Source organism: Mixophyes fleayi, chromosome 2 (genome assembly GCF_038048845.1).
Source record: "Mixophyes fleayi isolate aMixFle1 chromosome 2, aMixFle1.hap1, whole genome shotgun sequence".
NCBI classification, from domain to species: domain Eukaryota; kingdom Metazoa; phylum Chordata; class Amphibia; order Anura; family Limnodynastidae; genus Mixophyes; species Mixophyes fleayi.
The window spans coordinates 321949251-321965126 of NC_134403.1; the positions used below are offsets into that span (position 1 = coordinate 321949251).

Below are 15876 nucleotides of genomic sequence, written 5' to 3' on the forward strand. Positions count from 1 at the left end.
AGCCCCTACCACCCTGGGTCTCTCACCCCCTCTCCCAGCAGCCCCTACCCCCCTGGGTCTCTCACCCCCTCTCCCAACAGCCCCTACCACCCTGGGTCTCTTACCCCCTCTCCCAGCAGTCCCTACCCCCCCTGGATCTCTCACCCCCTCTCCCAGCAGCCCCTACCACCCTGGGTCTCTCACCCCCTCTCCCAGCAGCCCCTACCCCCCTGGGTCTCTCACCCCCTCTCCCAACAGCCCCTACCACCCTGGGTCTCTTACCCCCTCTCCCAGCAGTCCCTACCCCCCCTGGATCTCTCAGCCCATCTCCCAGCAGCCCCTACCACCCTGGGTCTCTCAAATACTCTACCAGCAGCCCCTACCACCCTGGCCTTCTCACAGTCATGCAACTCGCGGCACCCCCGCGACCCCCCCCCGAACGAAATTCGCTGCACCCCCGCAACCCCCCCCCCCCCGAAATTCGCGGCACCCCCGCGACACCCCCCCCCCCCGAAAATCGCGGCACCCCCGTGACCCCCCACCCCGAAATTCGCGGCACCCCCGCGACACCCCCCCCCCCCCCCCCGAAAATCGCGGCACCCCCGCGGCCCCCTCACCTAGCGAGAATTTTTATTCAGTAAAAACTTAAAAACTTTCCAGATTGCTTGTAACAGGGGAGGGAGCTGAGCAGCTCTCAACAGAGGTGGCTGGTTCCCGGGGAGGAACCAGCCACCGGGAAGACAGGAAGAGTCGGGGCGGCCCATCCACCCATCGGCCCTTCTGGCATTTGCCAGAAGTGCCAGATGGCCAGTCCGGCCCTGCTTTCATCACTATGTTAGAACCTCTGACAGGCATATGATACAACACATTTTTAGATTGGTAGCTATACATGAACTGCCATATTAATTTCCAAGATGAAATTAGCTTGTGAGCATCAAACTCCGTCATGACTTGATCATCACAGCCCTCCTCTGTGAGCTCACAACGGGGCCACCTCCTTCTGCCTTTATTGGCCGGTTGTCATAGGTACGACGGGGACGCGGTGAGTCCGGTACATTCATGCCAGCCCATTACACAGGCGGGGCTATAGTAAAGGCAGGAGGGGGCCCGGAGGGGGCTGCTGAAAGCGTGACGTCACAGCGAATTCTGGGGAATGACAGTACCAGCATCAGCAGCAGTAGGGGGAGCATCGGTGACAAGAGCACACCGCCACCCACAGCCCATCACCGGAGAACGGGGGTGCCCACCAAAGAGTGCTGCTGGGTGACAGCCGAGGCTGCAAAGGATAAACTACAATCTCCCCATCATTATTATTATTAGCATCTCACCTGTTCCTGCACAATGAGCTGCTCAGATGACAGCACCAAAGAGAAGCTGCTCTGGAACGTCAAAAAGGAGGTACATGTAACATTACACACGTGTGCATATGTATGTGCAATCATACATACACTTATTACAATATGCTAACATACATTTGCCTTTACCATACTTAATTGAACCAATAGGTTCCTTCTATATTCTAACAGACGTGTGCCTAGTGGTCATTGTCTGTGCAGAGTCAGTAAATACTGTATATACTTGTATTCATTAAACGTGAATGCACCATTGCCACAAAACAGATGTGTAGATCCTACAGACTGCTACATATGGGTGCAGTAACATCCTTCTACATGCATGACATCCACACAAAGCTTGTGATCAATTTTTACCATAATATTTTGTGATGTTTAACCAAATTGAATGTCGCTGTATTTACAGATTGGGCATTTTATAGTTTTAACTAGTGTAATTAAGGGATCTTTATAGTTATATAGTGATTAACTATACATACAAAAATACCATGATCTCCTATATGCATCAACCTCTTTAGGTGGAACTTGTGTTCAAAGATTTGATTGATCTGTTTGGCACAGTAGTTTGAAGCTAGTACATGTGTATACAAATAAAATTGCAATGTTTATTTTAGGCTGTACAGGTTTATTTACAGGATGAGCAAAGTCACATTTAAATAGTGGGCTCATGTTTGCCTAGGTGACAATTTGCTTTGGTAATCAATGATACTGACATTTTGTTGAACATCTATAAGGAAGGTTTAGAAAGTTGTTTTTTGTTGTTGTTTTTTTTTTACTTCGCTCCACATTTTACGTAATACATCATATATGCTGTATGACATATACAACATAATCCACAATTTGTATATTGTTTTGCAAACACATATAAAGTCCCTCACACTTTATATCAAACTTGTTGACTTTTTTTTTTAAATAGAAACTATTAAACTGAAGGAAATTTCAATAGTGCAGCTTACTATTAACATTTATATTATGAATGCATTGTTAATGTGCTGTGCATATTAGATTTAATAGTGTAAAAATATAACACTATAGTCCTTTCAGAAGTACAACTAATAGCAGATTCATTTCATTTTACATCTTTAAGATGACATCATTGTTTTCTGTTTGTGAGACACTGACAGATGATACACAGTAGATACTATTCTGAATTACAGTGTCTGATTAATGTAACATTCTTTTATTTCTTTATTTAATATAACTGCCATTCTCACAGGTGGCCACATGGTGGGATATTGTTGCAATACAAGGATTTGTCTTTCTGGGAATTGTGAAGAGTTTATCTATTTAGCCTTAACATGCCCTATAACTGTATGTTTAGCTTTCAGTGATATTAACTTGTGGCAAACCTGATGAGCACAATGATCAGATATTCTCAGATAGCATATATGAGGGTGTATTTACCCTTTCATGTATGCTTTTAGCAAAGAAGTTTACACCAGTGCATTATGTATAGAATCAGCTGTGAACTAATCTGTTTTATAAGATTCTAATTCTATTATAATTCCTCACATTATAAACTATTAAGCTTAGTATGCTAAAAGTGGTTTTCAAGTATTCTAATTCATTTAATGAATGTGGTAAATGGTTGATATGGGTGACCTGGATTATTACTGGCATACAAAATATCAAAGCGGGGTTGCTTGAGGCTGTTTTCCTTGATCAACATGTCTCCTTGGTTATTGTGGTATTATCAGTATTTTAGATGCTAATATAAAATCTCTCAGCTGGTAAAATATTGGACAAACACATTAGGATGGCAGTACAGTAACTCTGCCAGATGGGTAGGGGGAAAGTTGGAATGTGGTATCACTGGTCAGCTACCTGAGACTCCAGCTCTCTTTATTAAGGAAAAGCTTTGCACACAGGCTGCAGTGTATACAAGGGATTTATATAATGACACAGCCATTGTGCCACATTGCCCTCTGCTAGCTCACCTGTTATATAATGTGTACAGAAGAAATACACATGTATATTGTTAAAGTTCAACTTTTAGCTTCATAAAAATATTGATTAAGGATTTGTCTAGTGGATTTTTTGGTAAAATAACTATTTTAAATTGTGCTCCTATAGGCAAAGTTACGCTGTTGGGTGGCGGTGTTTCTACTTAAACTTCTGGAATAGAAACTTAGAAACATAGAATTTGTCAGCAGAAAATTATATATTCTTTCTTATGTTACCTGTCAGTTTTGATACCTCTAAGTTCAATGTATGTCACCATGTTTAGTTCTTGAAGTCTTCAGGAATATATTCTCACTTGGGGGCATTCCTGCCCCATAGGTCACTTGACCTTCCCCTGCAAGCTGACGACATGAGCTCCTCTCCACGGCAGGAGGAAACACATAGTGATCAGGTCATGAACCATCAAGGTGTCTAATAATCTGCAAATAGGGAGCTGAATGAATGTACACCTGTTACCTACACTTGGTGGAGTCAGCACTTTGTGGATGCAGCCTATCAATTCATGGAAAAAAAGTGATATCGCTGATCCATTTGGTTCCTAATGAATTGATAGGCTGCGTTCTTATGAGTATTGCTTTAGTCAACAAAATCACTGCCTCATCTGTGTTTAATTAATACTTGTAGAAATTCCATACTCCATCAACAACCAAATGGGATGTTTCTATTCATATTCAGATATGAAATAAAATTGAACTAAGTAAATATAAAGGTCCTGAGTCATTAAGGAACATATCTGCCGGTTTTGTGAGCAACAGAACGCAGCCACGTCCAAATCAGCTCCAACTGCAAATGACAATTACAGCAGGCTACGATTTTGGGGAGGAACAGGGTGAGGAATGGCTGGATTCATGTAGGCAATTTACAGTAATGGCGTTTCCGTGCAGTAAAGTCAGGTTCAGGCGCACACAGGCGTAAGCAGGTTTTCTGCCGTATCTCTTGCTCCAGCTAGAGGTCTAGTCTAAATCCTAGTGATGTCAGTCACGTGTGCATGCTATAACATGTGTTTGCAATCAGGAGCAAATGTAAAAATATCTGTTATGTACAGTAGACATTAAGTACACCCTAAGAAATGTTTTTCTAGAAAAATGAAATAAAACAATTTCCATTTATAATCATATATTGACATGTAACATAATTTGATTAATATTTATTTTTTTCTATGCGCTCTTTTGAGATTTTATATTCCAGATAGGTATTGTAAGTATCCTGCAGTGTCTGATCTAATAGACCGGAGTAACCCTACACCCGTAGTTATCACCACACGTATCTTGAGATCTGTTAATTGTTAACTTCGGAGTATGCAGAGCTGAGTTACGTGCAGTTTAAAACAAACGCATGCTGCGCTCAGTATGTGTGCTTTAATGACTCAGGCCCAATATGTCGTATAAATTTAGGACAGGTAGTAGCTTATAAAACAGTTTTCCTTCCTTTCTACCAATCTACAAACAGTCCAAACTAAAAACTCAGGATACAATATAATCTCTGAATTACATATATATGAACTAATGCAATTGTGATGATACAGGGGCTTGGTGGTAATTTGCCATGGATGAGGGTAGCTGCTATCTTGTTGGCTTTCCGGATATTACTCACATCAAAAGCTTCATAAAGCAATCTTTAAGCTTTTATGCGTAGCAGGGAAGGGCTGGAAAATTTTAACCCGGTGGCAAGACACGACGTGACGGTCTATTAGGAACATTTTAAAGGAAAAAAATGCAACCCACTATGGGACTGGCTCGGTGGGCAGATGCCCCCCAGCCCAGCCTGTCCCTGCTGGGTAGTCCTAAATTCAAAGGAGAAGGACTCCAAGAACCCTCTACAAAGCACTCAACCATGTGCAAATAGTTGATTTCAGCGAGTGACTACCTGAAGCCGTGGTTATATCTCCATTGTTCTACTTTACTTAGGACCTCTTCAGTATTTACCGCTTAGACTCCTTACCTAGGATTATTATCCTTCGTCTTAATCAACCTTCTGATCCATTTGGATTAGTGGGAATAGTCACTAATAACTGTTTTCCCACATATAGCACCCAACAGGATTACTGGGAACAGATAGATATCTGCAAACACAAGAGTAGCAATTATAGACTGTAACATGGGTGTCCTTATCGTCTGTTTAGAAATATTAGTGGCTACAGCTACGCTGCCGTCTCAAATGATCAGACTCATATAATAAATGCCCCAACACTGCAGTCTCTAAAGGCTCAGTGGGTCATATAATAACCAAACATGTGTAAAGGTACAGTGTATATTATTATACCTGTATCTATTGTGAGTATATCTAAATTCCTCATTTTTAAGTGCATTTCACATTGAATAATCTATTACTGGTAAGAGCCCTGGGCCAGATGATTTCACCCTCATATAAATTTCCATGATATTCTCTAACTCACTTCAGTTTTATTTATCTCCTATAGTTCTGCTGTCAAAGCACACACTACAAATAATCCATTCATACTACTTTAGCCAACACTGAAAAGACCTTTGATCCAATAGATTGTGTCTTTATGAATAAAGACTTACACTGTATAGAATGTAAGAAACACTTAGTTTTTTTCCTAGCAAAATAATATATAGGACTATTGCCATAAATAGCACAATATAATATATTGATGCTCAGAAGGTTTTGCGTAAGAAAGGTTATTTTATTTAAACTAAACATCTATGTAAATATTGTTTCATGGCCTTGAACTAGATTTTAGCTTTGTACAAATCCCCCTCATCTGCTATTAGAATGAAAGGGTACATCCATATGAAATTGTCTTTCTTGTATTTTTGTAGAATGCAATAACAACAATATTATATTGGGTCAGCATGGTGGCTAATTGGTTAGCACTTCTGCCTTACAGCACTGGAGTCATGAGTATAATTCCTGACCATGGCCTTATCTGTGAGGAGTTTGTATGTTCTCCTTGTGTTTGCGTGGGTTTCCTCCAGGTGCTCCGGTTTCCTCCCACACTCCAAAAACATACTGGTAGGTTAATTGGCTGCTAACAAATTGACCCTAGTCTATGTGTATGTTAGGGAATTTAGACTATAAGCCCCAATGGGGCAGGGACTGATGTGAGTGAGTTCTGTACAGCGCTGCTGAATTAGTGGCGCTATATTAAAAAATGGTGATAATGATGGTGATATTATTTCTTTGCAATTCACTCTTATTGAAATTTAAATTGGGTCCATTTATTATGGTGCAACCAGTGGTCGAAGTAGGGGTGTCTATGGTGGTATGTCATACCGCCACTTCTCCTCCTGCCTTCATTGTGAAACTATCACAAATTCCATTCATTAGCATTCCCATTATATTTTCTACACCGCCACTTTTATATTTCCACTTTGACCACTGGGTGCAGCTATATTGCCAATGATCATGACCATCTGGTCCAATATTGTCATGTGTTAGCACAATGACTCATAATAATTCAATCAAAGTCAATCAAATGTGATTGGAAGATGATCACTCTCAGACTGTTTGTATATTCATCTTCCAACAACACAGGCCTCATTGTGATTTGGAAGTGATTCGGCCGCTCAGAATGAGCACTGAATGGCTAGATGTCATCCAATTTGGTTACATGCATGTGTGGCTAAATTGAAAATTGATGTTGTTACTAGGAGCTTGGGCCGTGTGTTAGGATCATCCCCCAGCATAACTTCTTCTTCTATCACTTTTGGAGAAGGTAAAATTGCACTTTCCTGGGCTCAGAAGCTCTTTCTAGCTTTATCTGTCCCTGCTCTCCAATCCATAATTAATAGGTGTCTGTGGCCTGGAACAAGTGTCAGTCAATTACTAGATAAATTGACTAGTCCCATAATAGTCACCATAAATTTCAGTATCCCCTGAACTTTGATCTACTTAATGATGCCTAATAAACAATGGATGAATTGAACGTCCCTTTGTGAAAGCTGTAATTCTATGAATTATATAAGATGGGGTGCCAGATGAACCAGACACTGTCAGGATTGTCATTAGATATGAATGGAATGGGGTTTAATGGTTACATATTAGCCTGTAATATCCTCAATGAATCTCCTATTGGAACCTTAGAATGTTTTCTTTTTTTTTTACTTCAATAAATTTTTATTGAGTTTTTCAAAGTTAAATGGGGTACAGAAAAAAGAAAGGGTGACAAGCACAGTTGAGGGAACAAACAAAAGGGTAAAAAAGGGGGGGAACCCCCACGTGGGGGGGGGGGAAGTCACTCAGTTGAAACAGCGATCTTATAACATGCACATTACTTTAAAAAGCAGAAATAAAATATACACATTGGTCTTTCTCATAGTACACCAGATGGGGAGATATTAGTACCTAGGTAGGTCAGATAACACACAGGCAGAGCCTATTCGTTAGGCTGGGGTTCCTCTATAAGGGCTGCTGGGGAGGGAGAGGGTGAAGTATTTGAAGCTACTCGTGCTCTACCGGAGCCTTCTGTAACATATTCGTGCCAGCTAAACCATTTGAAAATTGGATTGGAGGCGGATGACGTATAGGGCACATCCGTTGTTTCCATTTCAAAACTATACTGGATCTTAGACACGACCTTAGTGATGCTGGGGGGAGCAGGGGACTTCCAGTTCTGAGCTATAGCTGCTCTAGCGGTAATTAGTATGTGTCCTAATACATAGCGCTTATAGCTAGGAACCACAGGCTGATATATATGTAGGAGGGCTACCTTCGGGTCAAGAGTGACAGAAACTCGCAGGACCTCGGAAATCAAAGCGGATACCTCGCCCCATAACGTCTGGATCACCGGGCATGTCCAAAAGACATGATAAACATCTGCTATCTGACCCCATTGACGCCAGCAGAGTTTAGACTGACTTGGCCATATCTTATGAAGGCGATCCGGGGTGAGATAGAGCCGATTGAGGAGCTTAACATACATTTCGGTGTGATTGATGCATCTAGACATGTGCTGTGAGGAAATGTAGATCTTTTCCCACTGCTGGAGGGAAAGAGTCATACCAATATCTGCTTCCCAACGTGTCTGAGTCGGAGTCTTGGAGGCTGGGACCAGGGACTGGGAATAGCGGTACCAGAATGTTATTCCTCCCCTACTACCCGCCTTTGTTAATCTATCTAGGACCTGAGCTGGTAATGTGGACAGAGCATGGGGGTCCTGAAGGCTGCCCCCACCCAGTGTCTAATTCTCATATATTTAAACATCTCAGCCTGAGGCAGATTGTATTTGTCCCTAAGCTTGTCGAAGGGAAGGAAAAGGGTCTGCGCAAACATATCCGCCAGAGAGACTATCCCTCTATTATTCCATACAGAAATATTGATATTCGGCATGAGTTTCGACAATGCTTGGAGGGAAAGATTACGAGAAGGGAGTACAACGTCCTTGTGCGACCCAATAAATTTATCCCATACCCGTAAGGCATCTGAGATGGAGAGTAATTTACGGGCACCCGATGGGCGGTCCGACCTAGGAATCCAAAGAAGATCCAGCAAGGGGAATCCTGCATATAGAGCCCTCTCGATATCCACCCACGGCTTAGCTGCATGAGGTAGCGACCAGTCTCGGAGGCAACTCAAAACACAGGCATCCTGGTAAAGTGTTAAGCTGGGAAGCAATAAGCCGCCTCTTGACTTTGGTAAAGACATATGTTTGTGTGCAAGGAGATGGCGTTTCTGCCTCCAGACGTATGACATCATCAGAGTGTGGAACCTATCCATCATTCGTTTTGGTATAATATAGGGTATGGTACGGAAAATATACATAAGTTTTGGTAGCAACATCATCTTAAAAGCCGCTATGCGCCCCAGCCAGGAGACCTCAAAGTCAATCCAATTCTTAGCCAGTAAGGAGAGGTGAAGATAAATCGGGGAAAAATTGACTTCAAACACCGCAGATAAATTTGCCGGAATATGTATACCTAAATATGATAAGGAATCTTTAACCCACACAAAAGGAAATTTCTTTTGTAAGTTTGAAAGGGAAGATTGTAGTATATTAATGGGAAGGGCTTCAGATTTTGTAATGTTCAATTTATAGAATGATGCTTCGCTAAACCGGTCTAAGATATGCTTCAAAGTTATCAACGAGGGCTGGTTACAAACAGTAGGACATCATCAGCAAATAGGCATAGCTTCTGTCTATATGGATGGATGTTAATACCTGGAAAGTTATCCGCCTGCCGGATTGTGTGGGCCAGGGGTTCTATAGCCAAGACGTACATTAAAGGGGAAAGAGGGCACCCCTGCCTCGTGCCATTAGTGATGGGAAATGAAGATGATAGGAAACCGTTACTGAAGACTTTAGCGGAGGGGTCTTGATATAGGGCTAATATGGAGTGTAGAACTCTTCCCTGTATACTAAACTTACACAAGACCTCCTTCATGTACTTCCAATGAAGTCTGTCAAAGGCTTTTTCTGCATCTAAAGAGAGCAGAATGACTTCCTCCGAGAACCCAGAGAGGAGGTCCACGACATTTAATATGCGTTGAGTGTTATCCGAGGCCTGGCGGCGTACTACAAAGACTACCTGGTCCGGATGTATCGGTTGTGGTAAGAGGGGATTCAGACGATCAGCAAGCAATCTAGCGTATATTTTCAGGTCTGTATTAAGCAATGCTATTGGTCTATAGTTCTTACAGTCTGAGTGGTCCTTGCCCGGTTTTGGTATAGTAATAATCTGTGCTTCCAACATCTCTGTTGGGAAGCCCCCACCCTCCGAAACGCTATTATACAGGTTAGTAAGGAGAGGGGAAACTTCGGTCCCAAAGGCACTATAGAATGCATTAATGAAACCATCCGGGCCAGGAGCCTTATCTTTTGGAAGGGATTTAATGATTCCTTCAACCTCTCCCTGGGTCCATGGAAGATTAAGCAATTGTAAACTATCGGCGTCTAACAAGGGAAGGTCTAAGTGTTGGAGGAATGCGGAAATGGAGGCCTCAGATGGTTTAAAAACATTATCATCGTCCTGGAGGTTATAAAGTTTAGAGTAGAATTTAGCGAACTGGTTAGCTATGGCCTCTGGGTTATATATCTTGTTACCTCTAGGACCGTGCAATACTTTAATATGATTCCTAGCTTGCTTGCCTCTCTTAGAATGTTTTCTTATTATATTTTGGTGTCTTATTTAACTATTTTGTGGTTGACATCAGACTTGACCATGTGATTTTAAGATACTTAATTAGTTGCAAACAATTTTTTGTATTAAATTGTTAGTTTTTAAAGACTTTATTCCTATTTAGTTATTAAGTAGCCCTATTTAGTTTATAGATGTCTGCAGTCAAAAAAACATTAAGTTAATCAAGAGCATAGGGGCGCATTCACTGGTGAGAGGTTGCGTGATTTACTGCTGGTGGGGTTATTGCCAGTGTTAATCTCATTAGTATAGGGCCATCTTAACAGCATTATAGGACACCAGGCAAAGCAGTGCTCTGGATGCCCTACTTACACAACCACTCACAGGAATTTAAATGTAAACTATTCATAAAATTAAGCATGTATTTATTGGTACCTCCAACAAAATTAGTATTTAAACATTAAAAAGCATTAATCAGCACAAACGTTTGGACAATATAACATTGCCTTGTGGTTGAAAAACAAGAAATTCACCATAAAAATGGTACTTAGTTGGTAAATCATACAGGCTGAGATGGCACAGTACGAAATTTCTATGAATTATTTATTAAACAAGTGTTCAACACAAACATTTGCAAAATTTCTTTGCATTGCTTCAAAAATTGCTTCAAAAAATTATGTGTGTTGATTTTGTCTTACTTATGTACAATTAGTACGTGTATGTTTTCGTCAAGGTCAAGATATGTATTTGCAACAGCAAGATCGCATGTACAGATAACAGCTGATACTGAGGTGATTAGTCCACCTAAAGGTTTTAATAAAGAAGGTTTGAAGGTTCTGAATAAATCTCCCGAAAACATATACCGAAAAGTTGGCAAGCCTATGGGGCTCCTATGGGGCCCTTGGGCAACTGCCCAGTCTGCCCATGCATTAAGACTGCTCTGCATTAGTATGTCATGTGAAGTGAAAACAAGTGAAATACTGGAAAAAATACACCAGTTTTCACAGCCAAAAGATTTTTTCTGCCATTTGATTAGTCTAATCTGTACCAATCAAAGCTAATTGGCTGCTATGGTTATTTCACTGGGCAGCTTTTGACCTATTTTAAACAATAAAGATTGGTCTATTGTTCATACATTTAAATGGAAATTTTTCAAAGAATGGTAAAGAAGTACAACATGGAACATGAGAATATTCCTCTTGTGCACCGTTTGTAACTATTACGGAGTCAGAAAGCAGAAGGGAGTGGAGGTGATGTTTGTGAATTGTAGCAGCACTAAAAAAACATTCAATACATATAAAAAGTTTTATATTTAAAATTCAGTGAGAAGTGATAAAATCCTGACAAATACAAGTAATGTTTCAGCTGGTTAGACTGTACTCATCCATCTGGTCTCCTGTTGTCATATAATGAAGTAGACCATTTGATAACAGCAGTTTTCATTTCAGATGGAAACTCTTTAGTAGTGATGTGTCAACAACATCTGTTTGTTGTACTGGATGAGCCAGTTCCCTGATATCATCCTGACACTTATGACGTTTCTAACAATGTTATTGTTACTCAGAACACTCTGTGGCACAAAGTACATCAACAAAATGTGACATGAAATATTACCAGCAACATTATTGTTTCTTTTAACAAATGGATTATTCTACAAAAGAATATAAAGAGAAAAATTGCTAAACGGAAGATACATTATCTTCCAATAATGTCTAACAGTCAAAGAAGATTTTAAATAGCTTATGTTGGGGAGACCAAATGACAAGGCACTTGTTTGTTTAAGGAGACCGTAGGTGCCTGGAATTCCCCCAGGCTATGAACACTGCAGTACCACATTTGACCACCAACCTCTATTCAAACCATATAGTATAATGTAGTTCATGTAGGCTTATTCCCTTCTTTATGTCAGAATGCCCTTTATGTTAAGAATGTCCGTGAACAGAAATAGACCAACATTATTATTGATTTTAATATTAATATTATTATTTAGTTTATATAGGTAGAGAAAAGTACAAGTAGATTATGTCTTATGCTGTCACCCCTTTTTAACATTGTGGGTGGGAGCAAGCAAGGAAAACAAGTTGGGGGAGAATCTTTTAATTAATTGAGGGAGATAATCTTTTTAACTCATGGATATTACTATTGAGGCCATTAATGCCTTGGGACTTAGGCCTACGTTGTCTCAGTTGACTTGCTCTTATATTCCATACTTGTATGTATACTATATATATATACTATGCATGTATATACTATGTATTGAAAATGAGATCTGACATTTGCCAGAAAGGATGCAATGGGGTAATGAAAACCCTACATTTTGCAATTCCCACTTTCAAATTCTGCATTTGCCCCTGCAAGGGAAATGATTGTATAGGACAAGAAAAGTGTTGGTATGCATAGGTAATACAAGTATTTTGGCTATCATCAAGAGGAATTGTTTCCACATCTGGACACCAAGAACATAAATAGGATCATAGGATAATTATTCTTATTATTATTCTTCTTATTCTTATTATTATCCTTTATTTATAATGTGCTGATGTATTATCCAGCACTGTACGTCTGTATATTGAGAGGATCATGATACTAGCAAATTATAGAGATGCTCAGGCTCCTTTCCTCGAGAACCGAACAAACCCGAACTTAGGGGTGTTCGATACCTTTGCGCTTTTTCGGATTTGAAAACGAGGCAAAACGGAATACTTACGTTGTCGGATCTCGGATCTCACGATTTTTGGATTCCTTTTTAAGATCCAACATAACGGTGCATGGGAGGGAGGACGGGCCCAAGAACCATTCCATCTTGCACCATTTTACCTTTCTGCCACTGCTGTGGGCCAATGTGTCCTAGATGTTCTAGGAACTGCTGTGTGTTTGTGTCATTGCTCTGTCGCTTACCATCCAGCCAGGTCACTGCAGTCTTTGACAGAAAGTGTATGAAAATAATATTGTGACCTGTGAGGTGGTCAAAATTGACTGCAAATGACTTGAAATTAGTGTTATTGAGGTTAAGAATAATGTAGGAACAAAAAAGAGCAAAATTATGTGATTTTAGCATATTTTAGTATTTTTCCTAAAAAATCCAAAACCAAAACACATGAGGGCGATTTTGCCAAAACCAAAACCAAAACACGAAGCTAATCCAGATCCAAAACCAAAACTAAAACCAGTTCACGGAGGACAGTGAGCATCTCTAGTAAATTACATACATTTACATGAAACAGAAGATAGATATGGTCCTCCCCACATGACATTACACTATAAGAGGTGGTGTGGTCAGCACTTGATACAGAAGTTTGGGAATAACAATTGTAGCTGCTTGTAGGGAAAGTGCATGTGGCTATTGTAAGATAGCAGCATTACCCACTGCCAACAATTGAGCAGCCATAGCTTTTCCATACAGATAGCAGTGTTCTGTTATGGATGGTACCAGGTTGGAATGATGAGAGAGTGCAGCAGGCAGCTGCTGGCAACCATATCTGTCATTCACCATTTTTATTAACTGAACCTCCTTCCTCTTCTGGTTGTAGAGATATCAGTTGCTTCTTTGTATAACAAGGGCACTCTTGTGGTTATACACCAGCTTGGAGTAGCTCTGTGTAGTCCGGAGCTTCCTGCTGAAAAATACAACAAAGTATCTAAATAGTAAAAAGTTTTTAAAACAAGCATGTCTTTGCAGTGGATAAGCAAGGGTACATGTGCCTCTTTATATAACAATGATAATAATAATAATAATAATAATAATAATAATAGTGATAATATAATCAGTAACAAACTAAACCATTAAATAAATAAATAAGGGAAAATATGCTAAAAAATATTCAGATGTACAGTATTTTTAAAGCATGAATGCATTTCACAAGACAAATTGTAAAATTACAGTTGTTTACATCCAAATAAATATTTTATAGTATATAGTTATTATCTACCTCCAAGCGTTTGGTTTTCCTTCTGCTCCCCATTGTCTACTAGGAGATTAAGGCCCTGGCACGTCTTGTGCGGTAAATGTACGGACTTCTTTGGATCGTTCAAAAAAATCATTAAAATATTATTATTATTATTATTATTATTATTATTATTATTATTATTATTAATAATAATAATGCATATTTAACATGTTTTTACATTGTATTGTATAATACTTTGAAGTAAATATAAAACAAACATTTTGGGTAAAAAAAAATAGTTAATGTAGTTAGTGCATCAATTTCAAATCACTGAGCATAGAGTTCTCACTGTGCCCCTGCATGATCCTGACACAGCTGTCAGGCCTCGCAGAAACAAATCTACATATATAAAAATGTACATTGTTGAGTATTTTATGTACAGTACAAATATACCATACTTATAGCAGTGTTTAAAGGATAACTCCAATCTCCAGTACAATATTACCAAAAGTATGAAGTATGGGGCACCACTACACTGAGCCCACACTATTTGCCGAAGCCCCTCCCCCCACCCTTGAGCCCAAAGAATATTGAAAAAATCAGGAGTTATGTCATCTCAGTTGACCGTAATTTGTGCGTATTACGTTGATTGGACAAACCTTGGGGAGATCCGACATAATTTCGTCCCTGCTTAGAGTGTCCGGTCTCAAAGACTCAGAGAAAACAATGTTTGTGGAGTGTCAAGTCCTGGGGAAGAGAACTCTGTGGTCCAGCCTAGAGATTGAAGATATCCTTTAAATGTACATTACACACAATGTATGTAATAGTGTTCCTTAATCCTTAGCAATCTTCACATTTACATTGTTGTACCATGCCTTTCATTAGGGAGCGCAATCTGGCTGGGGCACGGGCACGGGCACGGAGAAGGGGAAGTCCTAGTATTCATGACCACCACTTCCTTCTTTAGCACTTCTCACTAATACATACCTTATAGCTTGCACTGATCAGTCTGTTCCATCCATGTGCTAAAGTAGCAGTAGAAGATCTTTAATCACTTCAAATACTTAATTATGGATCCCCTAGACTTGCTTTCTTCAAGACTACTTTAGTTTTCTAAAACAGAACTGTAAGTACAGCTATACATAATTCCACTTATATATTTTTATTTCAGTGAGTTTTTATAAGGATTCACTGTTAAGATATAAAACATGACATTACTGATCATAATGAAATAAGTGTGGAATAATCAGAGTTGACGAGCTTTGTCACATTTAATGAAGTTATTAACACTTTTCATTTATCTAGTTATTAATTCAAGGTACTTCAGTTATCCATTCAACTAATAGCTGTACAGTAAATACTAATGTTAACTAGTTTTTTTTTAATAAGTAGCCAATCCTCCTCGCAATAATAAGTCATACTATGGATCCAACTTAAAACCATGTGAAGAGAGGCAGGATAATGAACATTTACTTAATCTTGGGTGCATGTGCTGTGGATGAATCGAGGGATTGGTTTGTCATCTTAGTTCTTGTGATTGGCGGTTTTCCTGAGTTGTCTTCTATTGCCCCTACCAAGGTAAAAGCCTCATCTATCCTCCAGGCCTGGGTGCCACCAAGATCCATTTCTAGTTGTGACATTATAGATGTTATAAAATTG

The 15876-nt window shown here is 39.8% G+C and overlaps 1 protein-coding gene across 2 annotated transcripts in view; it reads left to right on the top strand.

Annotated features, from left to right (window-relative positions):
• Positions 1 to 1058: 1058 nt before the first annotated feature.
• Positions 1059 to 15876, top strand: part of SGSM2 (small G protein signaling modulator 2) — a 293928-nt gene continuing 279110 nt past the window's right edge. For both annotated transcript variants that reach the window (XM_075196760.1, XM_075196759.1), the window contains exon 1: positions 1059 to 1377. In XM_075196760.1, the coding sequence (XP_075052861.1) occupies positions 1321 to 1377 (57 nt within the window). In that variant the 5' untranslated portion in view covers positions 1059 to 1320. The remainder of the gene's footprint in view (positions 1378 to 15876) is intronic.